Source organism: Hipposideros armiger, unplaced genomic scaffold, assembly GCF_001890085.2.
Source record: "Hipposideros armiger isolate ML-2016 unplaced genomic scaffold, ASM189008v1 scaffold_453, whole genome shotgun sequence".
In the NCBI taxonomy this organism is placed as follows: domain Eukaryota; kingdom Metazoa; phylum Chordata; class Mammalia; order Chiroptera; family Hipposideridae; genus Hipposideros; species Hipposideros armiger.
Window position 1 is genome coordinate 1017789 of NW_017731803.1, and position 9870 is coordinate 1027658.

At 34.5% G+C, this 9870-nt stretch overlaps 1 protein-coding gene across 41 annotated transcripts in view; it reads right to left on the bottom strand.

Annotated features, from left to right (window-relative positions):
• Positions 1-9870, bottom strand: part of PTPRD (protein tyrosine phosphatase receptor type D) — a 693301-nt gene that overhangs the window by 170401 nt on the left and 513030 nt on the right. For 18 of the 41 annotated variants that reach the window (XM_019665783.1, XM_019665786.1, XM_019665787.1 and 15 more), the window contains 4 exons: positions 9664-9808; positions 6135-6440; positions 5060-5253; positions 2785-2811 (listed from right to left, as the gene is read on the bottom strand). In XM_019665783.1, coding sequence (XP_019521328.1) covers positions 2785-2811; positions 5060-5253; positions 6135-6440; positions 9664-9808 — 672 coding nt within the window. The remainder of the gene's footprint in view (positions 1-2784; positions 2812-5059; positions 5254-6134; positions 6441-9663; positions 9809-9870) is intronic. The other 23 variants (XM_019665814.1, XM_019665819.1, XM_019665813.1 and 20 more) reach the window with 4 other exon arrangements.

Below are 9870 nucleotides of genomic sequence, written 5' to 3' on the forward strand. Positions count from 1 at the left end.
TCTTTAAAAAAACCCCAAAAAAACCCTCTCAGATTTTTGGCACAGCTATGGTTTGAAATTAAGTGTGGATAAAATAAAATATTCAATGCCTTTGTTTTTCACATCTCAAGACAATGCAAGCGAGAGCTAATGGAATGGAATGGAATGGATTGTGTGTAGGACAGTAGGGGTTTTCTGTGCAAGGCTGTAATGGGCACCACAGAACTCAAGCCGTTGAATCTGATCCCAAACAGGACAGAATTTACAATGTGCTTTTTTCAAAACAGTAGGAATATCATCAGTGTGGAAATTCAAGAATTTCAGATACCATCTTGAAGAGCCATTGGGAATAATATTCTGCCGGATGAATGGACTAAATTTGGGAAAGAGATTTTATTTTCAGGACCTTGGAATGGTTTCATTAACATTACAGAGAACATAAAAAACAAGTGAACCACCCGGGAGAAGTATTTTAAATTATGATAGACTCTAGCTCTTCCAAAAATTATGGTGGGTAAATGCCAACATTATTGTTTCCAAGGTCCCCCTCACATGCCACTGATTGCCACTGAAATCAGGGAAGGCCAGGAGGAACAGAAGGAAGGCTTGCTTCTCTCACCAAATCCTGTGGTAAGAAATATATATACTCTGAGCCTGGTATAAGTTTGTCATTTATAAAATTGGAATTAACCATGTTTCCTTCCTCGATCACAGATTGTGACAGGATAACAGAAGTAATGCAATTTGAAGTTGGTCCAGCCTTTTTTGGTGGCATAATCTCAGCTGGATACACCTCTGTCTGCCTGGATCACATCATCTCTTGGGTTACATTTTCTTTCCTTAAGCTGTGGGTGTACTTCCTTGGTGGCTTCTGTACCCTCTGTGAGGTAGCGTGGCTGATACCATGGCCACAGAGCCTCATTCTCCTTGTCTTCTCCTACCCCATCTCCACTCTACTTCATGCCCTTGCCTGTTAAAGGTTGGCATTAGTGGATATTCTGTCACAGTCACTGGTCAACAACTAACAACAAAACAAAAACAAACAAACAAAACAAAAACTGCATTCATTTACAGACCTTAAGTAATTTTTTCTTTCTATATCCTAAACTCACCTCTAGCCCTGACTTCTCACCAGGCCTCCAGGGGCATATACATTGCAAATATCTGCTGGGCATTTTCCCTTGACTGTCATGTGTTAGTTACTTCAAGTCAGCTTAACTAAGGTTAAGCGTCATTCCTGGGAGCAGGCTCCCCTCTTTGCTTCCATGTTTTAATGAATGGTAGACCATCTTCAAAACTTATTTTTTGATCTATTTTTCTTCCTCAAATTCTTATCTAGTCAGCAAGTTGTTCTTTTTTCCGAATTCCTTTAAAATATTGACCATAGCTATCCCTTTTTCATCTCTGATGCCTCAACTTTGAATTTTTATCTCTTCATGGCTATCTTAGTAAAGGTGCTCTTATTATTTGTTTCTCTGTTTATTCTCTTTTTTCTTCCTAATCTATCCACTAAGTCATTGGTTTTTAAGCTGCAGGTAATGACCCACTTAGTAGGTCATGAAATCAATGTAGTCCCTCATGACCAGTATTTTTTAAAAAACCCAAAAAAAACAGTAGTTCATTTGAATGCAAAATATTAAATTTTGCAAATATTTAAAGGTAAGATATTATTTTGTAAAATATTTTAAACATATCATGCATTGGTCATGACATATAATGCATTTCTTACAATGAATCATGATCAAAGAAGCTTATAAAACACTGCTATACTGTTGATTTTCAACATTATATTAAAATTTATCTCTTAGCTATATTTATCATTGACTTACCAACCTGAACCCTTTATTCCTGTCAAATTGGCAAGCTGTCACCTGACTAGATCACACTTGACTGCCTCAATGGCTGCTTCTATTGTGCTCACCTTTAAAAGATATATTCCCACTTCCAACTCCCGAACACGAACACACACATTTCACTGCTTCAATCCCTACCCATCCTTTACATTCTTAATGGAGTTTTTAGGACCTCTTTTACAATCCTCTCTCCTGTCTCTAAACTCATAGCTCTTACTGACATTGTCACTCATTTACTAATTAACTACACACTGCACCTGTTGCATTTTATGGAACGTTTCTGAACTTTACATCCTTCCTAGCCATCTAGACTGTAAGCACTTAGAAAGCAGGTGCCACATCTTCCATCCCCCACAGTGCCTTATATATAATAAGCTCTCAATAAATAACATAATGCACTCATTCAAATCTTTTTTAAAAACTCTTCCTTCAGGAAGATACTTTCTGCTCCCTGGCATGACTCATTCAATTTTACTCAAATTTGTATGGGTACAATAATTTGTACGAGAAATGCCATTTCTAGATAGACATAATTAGCGCCAGATCGATGCTATGCTATCCACTGAATATGTAACCTTGGAGTAGAGTTTATGAGCAGCCTACAACAAACAACTTGACATCTCTGGTACAGACCAGACTTTAAGTGATGCCTCTGCTTAAAGCATGCCTCCTCTAACTGTCGCAAGGCAGAGTTAGTAGCAGCCACTAAAACAACATGAGCTCAGGATATTTATGCAATCAGTAGCACCATGCCAATTTCACAAGACAAAATGAACAAACAAAACAACAAATTAAAAGTGTATCACATAGTGAAGGTAATTTAAAAAATAATTTGTTAGTTCATGCATCCAAACAAACTGTGATGACATATCACAAATAAGTGAAAGAGGAGTATCAGAAAAAAAACAAGCATTTATAATCTGTTTCGACAAAGCAGTAAAAAATTACTCACATGTTCAGTAGTATCATCAAATTCCCACTGATTGATATTAAGAAAGTTGGGGAGATGGGAAACAAAATAAAAAGAAATGAAGATAAATTTGTAGCCTGATAAAGGCAATGGTGCCCTCCTTAGATTTAAAAAAAAAAAAAAAAAGAATTCAAGCAGTGTATACAACAAAATTCCAAAGAGTATAAGTGTGTTATGCCGCCACCTTCATTTCCAATTGAAAGGTCAAAAGTACTTATGCGCTGTATTGTTATCACTAAAAACAGCTTTCTTTTCTTTTCTATCTTTTTCTTTTTTTTTTAATGTGGGGTTCAGTGGAATGAATCAGTAACGCATAGCAAAAGCTAATGCAAACTATGTGACATTTATTTTGACTTCTTCCTTAGGTTACACAGCTAATTCAAGTCACTCTTAAGATTAACATCTTTCATTCATATTGAAATTCTATAGTCCCTATAGCCCCTAAGCCCTGAAAGACTTAACAATGAATAGTCAAAGAGAATATAGATGGGGGGGGGGGAAAGAAAAGAAGAAAAGGGAGGAGGAAGAGGAGGAGGAGGAGGAGGAGGAGAAAGAGGAGGAGGAGAGCAAGGAAGGAAGGAAAGAAGGAAGGAAGGAAAGAAAGAAGGAAAAAAAACAAGGAAAACCAGCAAATTAATAAAGAAAGCCAAAATAGAAAAGAAGGGGAAAAAAAAAGTTTGAGTGGCATTTAAGACATTCTACATTATATAATTCCACCAACTACCACATTCTCAATGACAACAGCAACAGAACTACAGTTCTATAATGCAAGGTTACCTAAGAGCAGAAGAACAACATCAAAGCATAATAGTCATGTCAATTTCTTTTTCATAATTGCAGACTTACAAAATAAAACATAAGCATGGATGGCTTTATTAATTTTATACTATGAGAACTTTCTTATAGGCAGTACAAAATAAATACTTGAAAAAATAAGTCAGTGGCCATTTTCCAGAGTCTAAGGGACACTATGATGCTCCAACTAAATCTACAGAAGTGGCCTTCAAACTAACAGTACAATTGGATTCAAGGTCTATATGGTAGCCACTAATCCATATCCCTTTAGTTAGAATGTTTAAAAACTGAAGCGACCATAAGCATGTTGGTGAGTTCATTATATTAAGATGTTGGGTAAATATTTTCTTTAAAGCCACAGGGATTTTATTGTCCTCTTATTTTCACAGAGATGAAGATGCAAAATTTGGCAACCTGGAACAGCAGTTCTGAACTTGGTTCATAATCTTCCTCACTTTCATACAAAGTGAGGAATTTTCCATTGAAATAAGTCTCAAATTTTTACAAATATCACCCACCACCATGACCAGGAAGGAATTTTCTGGATAAACAAAGCACTTCCTTATTCATAATGTCCCATCACTGTTGGACCTTGCAAGCATAGGTAGACTAATCACCCATGGGTCATGTATAATTCCCAGCAGTTCAGTTATTAATTGAAATCTTCTTCTCCCTTTTAGAAATATACGTACAGATGGATTTATTATGGTACTATCTTTGAATCACTTCTAATTTATGAAAAAAATTAATGCCCTATTTGAAACAATTGATTACCAAACTGAGTTGTGACTACATGTTTAGAAACCAGTGGCTTAGGGTTGATAGAATTTCTTACATACGCAAATACTCTTAATAGTTTTCATAACTGGGCTCAATGTAGGGGAACCCATATATTCCCTGTGAAACACTAATTTTTATCAAGATCATTATCTTTATTTTCTAGGAAATGAAACAACTCTTTCATCAAATATGTACTTTAATAAAGAAATGCTAAATAAAATACTACCTGGATACCTTTCCCTGACTGAGAATGTCTATTCTTCAACAGAAGAAGATATATGTTTAAAAATTAGATCAACTTAATTCCAACCAGTTTTAGCACAGTTGAAAGTCGATACTATCAGCAAAACTGCTTCTTAGAATTCTTCCCTTTGGTTTGATTAAATCACTACTTTGTTAAGTCAGAAAGGCAAACTCAGATATAGCTATAGAAAACTGAATATCTTTATTCTAAGAAAATAGTTACATGTTATAAATCCAATATGCTTTTTCACTATAATTCATTTCCTCACTTTGAAGTCAACACTGATTGAGAAGGTCAATACATATCATGCGTTTTAAAAACAAGAGTTTTGTACAGCATTTTTAAAATGAAAAAAAAAAATTGAAATGGGGCCCATTCCAAGGCACAGACTAAAAAAATATCACATAAAAACACAGGTATGGAATTTCAGAGGCTTACCTGTGCATCAGCCAGCATGACATCTTTCAGCATGGGCTGGCCCTTGGGCTCACCATTTTCCATCCTCACATAATGCACCTGGTATCCTCTTATCTGGCCATGCTGTTTGTTGGGCACAGGTGAGCGCCATGAGACTTTAACAGATGTTGAGTTGACAGCCTCTACCTCGACTTTGCGAGGAGGACCACTAGGAACTGGAACAACATCATTGGATAAAAGAAAATTATAGGCACTTGTCCCACCCAGTCAGAGCATTTTCTTTACTTAGGTTTAAAAAAAAAAAATGGGCAGACCCACTATGTTTCCTTTGTGGAATACAAACATTTTCGACCAATGAAAATGCTCAACCAATCTGCTCTACCTTTTAAGAAAAGATCAAAAAACATGACCAATGCCAAAAAAAAAAAAGTATGGAAGAAAAAAAGAGTATCAGAGAAATAGAAAAACATGTAAAAAATGTACAAAAGCCAAGGAAGATGCTTTGAGGTTCAAAGCATTAAAGCACAAAGAGGTATAGCATTGAAATAATAAGAAAAACTGGTTGTTGATTGTTGTGTGTTTTTGAAAGGTTGCTTTTTAGCAGGAAAAAAAAAGATTCTTGATTACATAGATTTTCTTCTTTTTTCTCATATCAAAGGTATTCCATACAACAAATGCCAAAAATTAAATGTCGAGCATCAATGTCTCTGAAATATGCAAGACAAAAAGGCAACAAGAAGATAAGAAGGCAGTTTTAAAAAAGTTAACTTTAAAATGTAAAAGAAGTGACTTCAAAAAAACCAGGAAAAAATGCAGAAGACTTTAGATGGAGGTACAGAGGAAGAGCCTGGATTGCAAGGTCATAGGAGCAAACTGTTCTTTTAATGGGAAGAAAATTACTGTGTTGAGATTGCAAGGAAAAAAAAAAATGCCCAGGCTGTAGCAAAGATAGGCCTTTGGCAAAAACTACTGATCTTATAGCGATGTTGGGTAAAAAAGATGAGCAGAGAAAAGCGGATTACTGTTAGCCTATCAAAAGACATCAGACCAAGATTGTGTCAGAAGGAAGCAAACTGACGTAGCAGAGGCAACATACCATCTTCATCGGTTCGAGTCAACACGGACAAGCTCTCGGGGCCAGGGCCGACATCTGTGTGGGCTGTCACAGTGATCCTGTACTCAGTCCATTTTTCCAGCTGTTCCAAAAGGTATTTGGTAGTGTCCGAAGGAATTCCCAAAATCTCGTGCGGTTTGTCATCTTCTCCATCCACTGCGGCATACTTGATGGAGTATTCAGTAATAATCCCGTTCTGTTTTTCCACAGGTGGAGGTTGCCAACTTACCAAAATACTAGTGGAACTTGGGCTGGTGCAACTAATGTCTTGAGGAGGAGCTGACGGCTCTTATTTTGGTAGTGAGTTAAAGGAGGGTTTGAGTGAAAGGACAGGAGTGGTTGGAAAAAAAAATGATAAAACAAAAGAAAAGGCAAAAATAAATAAAGGAACACTGAGGGCAACAGAATGAAAATAAGGCTTTGAAACTTAAAATAAGTTTTTAAAGATAAATTATATACCTTGGCTTAGTAATATGAATAAACCAAAAAAATGAATAAATGACCAAAAGTAAATGTTAAATAATGGGTGGGGGGAAGATGTGAAAATGAAAGCTTGAGATAATAGATCCTCCAATAAAATCACCTACCTGCAATTTAAATGCTTCTTTTAAACCAATCCCTCAGCATTCCCCGGCCCTACCATACAGACTATCCAACTTCAAAAAAGCTGCAAATAGTGCAAGATGTATTACATGAACATCTTGATGATGCTTCACAAAAGCTGTTTCCAGCTTTCACTTCTACGTTCTAGAATGAGGGTGATTTATATACAGTATTCATTTGTGAAAGCATTCGTATGTGTGAAAAAACCGAAATAACTTAAATGCCCTTTCACCAATTCCATTTTTTTAAATGAAATAAATAAAAGCCCAACAAACATAAAAGGGTTCCCTCTATCTGCAAAGCTGAGTGTGCCTGACCAGTTTTAACGAAAAATGTTAACCTAAAATTGACCGTAGACCATATACAGTGAGCATGCAGAATTGATAAAGGATGAAAATGCATAGTCCAAGATTTACCTACCCGAAAGTAATGTCAGGCTTGTTGATTCTGACTGTAACTTGTACTTACCCTACATCAGCTTTCAGCTTTTTAAAAAATTATAACTCTTCTTGAGACACCATTGCTAGTGAAGAATTAGATTCCACCAGCAATTTTGGTAAAATCAATAATAATCATCTATCCTTTACAAAATGTCAATAACATAGACATTAAAAAGAACCATTAAAAAACAAAATAAAACAAAACAAAAAACCCGAAAACCATCTGGAAAAGATATGACTTATTTTTCATTTTGTACATAATTCCTTTCATTTTCAACATAATTACTCATATAAAGTAGGGCTTAAAAATAGTTAAAAGATAAAGTATCTTATTGTCCATTTTAAAATAAACTGGTCACCATCTGAATAATTATTTTCCATCAAATTAACCAAACATATCATTACTTGAAGAAGTTAAAAGGCAATAAAGAGCAAAGCAGGTTTTATCATAAATTATTTTTAAAGCTAATTAATTATATATGTTCCTAAAAAATAAACCAAACAAGAGGGATAAGACACACATAAATATATATGTATATATATATATTTTTTAAGGCAATATATATAGTATAATGAGTAAATAATTTCTAATGTTTTATATTTGAATATATAGTTTGAGTATTTCCTTAGACTTTGTGGGTCTTAATATGTAGTGTCAGATATATTAGATTGTTTCAAGGATTATCAGTCTTTCTTAATTTACATGTCTTGTGTTCTTTATTACAATCAATCAAAATGAAAAGCTCTCTGTTTGACCAAAAAAAAATCTCATAAGAATGTCTTCAAAATTTGGAATAAGATTTGTAAAATTACTAGGGTATCTTTTTTATTGATTCTGACTATAGGTTCTTATATTTCAAATTATAAAGCTATTTTAAATGCATCATCATTATTCATAATAAATTGACTTATTCACGTAACAGCAAGGGCTCATTTGTCATTCTCTTTAAAAAGCTGATTTGATTTTCACTACATTGTGAACCTTCTATTTTGTGAGTACATTCAACACTATTTGAAACTTTCACTTTAATGAATAAAGAGAAAAGAAGGTTTTGGTGTGGCTATAAAAAGTCCATTCTGTCTCTATGTAAGTACATATATATACATGCAGGCAAAAAAGTCAATTTTGTAAACCATATAAAATATAATATTGAAGCATGTCACATTTCTTTTAATTAAATAAATGTTTGATTTTAAGGATCATCTAATACAATATTACTTATTAGCCTGCCTGGAATTCAAAACAGACATAAAAAATTGCATTTATTTATATGCTTCAGATTTAAAAAGATTAGAAAATGTTATAGGAATAAGATATCATTACTAATGAATTAAGCAACCGGATCCGAATACTTTTCATGTGAAGAATCATGTTTTAAGAAAAATGAAGAATATGAATTTTATTATCAGAAAAACCTGAAAGATGCCAAGTTTCCACAGAAGAATAAAATGATGAAATACTTGCTTATATGAAAGGAAATTTGTCCTTTAAAATATATATGTTTTATGTTTGCTGATAGGTCTAAAAGTTAGGCCAATAAAGCACCCTCTTTACAAAATTCAATGCATTTGTATATCTATTTCATGTCACTTATAAAATATTTTTAAAAGTCTAAGGAAATAACGCCATAAAACTATTCAATTCAAGGTAAGTGGCTGTTTAATAAACTAATTGTAAAAACTTATTAGTAAAGAGCAAACAATACTGTAAGCCACCAAACTTCCCATAAAAAACAATCTCCCATATAATACTTTACAAAAAACAATCTTAACAAACTTCCCTGGACACAATGAAATCCCATTGAGATAAACACAACTATTCTTTAGGGTAACCGTTCCAAAAAAGAAATTGAACCTGAGGAAACAAAATAAAATTTAGGATTGCAAATGTATTTGTGATTATTCCATTGTTCCTAAATTTGTCCAAATATAGATTTGCCGTGAATGTACAAAATTTTCACATATACTACTTGCAGAGTTAATAACACTAGTCACAAGAGGAGAGCTTTTCTCTGAGTAGGAACAAATACGTGAAATAGAGTTGTTTGCAGGCTAAGCTGAAACCTGTGTGCTTAAAAGGATAAAAGTTTGCTCTTCACTTTAGTTTGCTAAGCCCTCCTCTGATTATTTGGCAGTGTTCTCAACCTAAATTTTGCTTTACAACCGTGTAATTCATTAAATGGGAGTTGATCTAACTTCCTTTTCACCTATTTTTCTTGTGAGTCTCTTAACGTCTCTGAAAGTCTTTCAATTTAATAAGTAGGAGAAAGGGACCTACTGTTTGGACCAAGTTTGAAACCAACATAGGCCACACTTGTATGCTAATCCCCAAAGTTGGACGCTTGCTAGCACAGAGACAACTGACTGTGACGCATATTCATTAGCAGGTCTGTTTGTTGGTGGGGATAAAAGCAGCAACACCTCCTAGTGAATAAATGGGCAGAAAGTAAGCAAAGAGAGACACCTACTTGACTGCATGGTTCTAGCTGATATTTCAGCTGTAGAAGCACCCAAGCCTTGTGGAGAGCGTGCAGCTAGACGGAAGTAGTACAAGCTGTTTGGTTTCAGCCCTTGCAATCTGTAAGATGTCCCTGGCTCAATGGTAATTCGTTGCTGTGGATAAGTAACAAGATAGCTTGGTCATTTTCATTAAGATTTGGGCAAAAAAAAAAAAA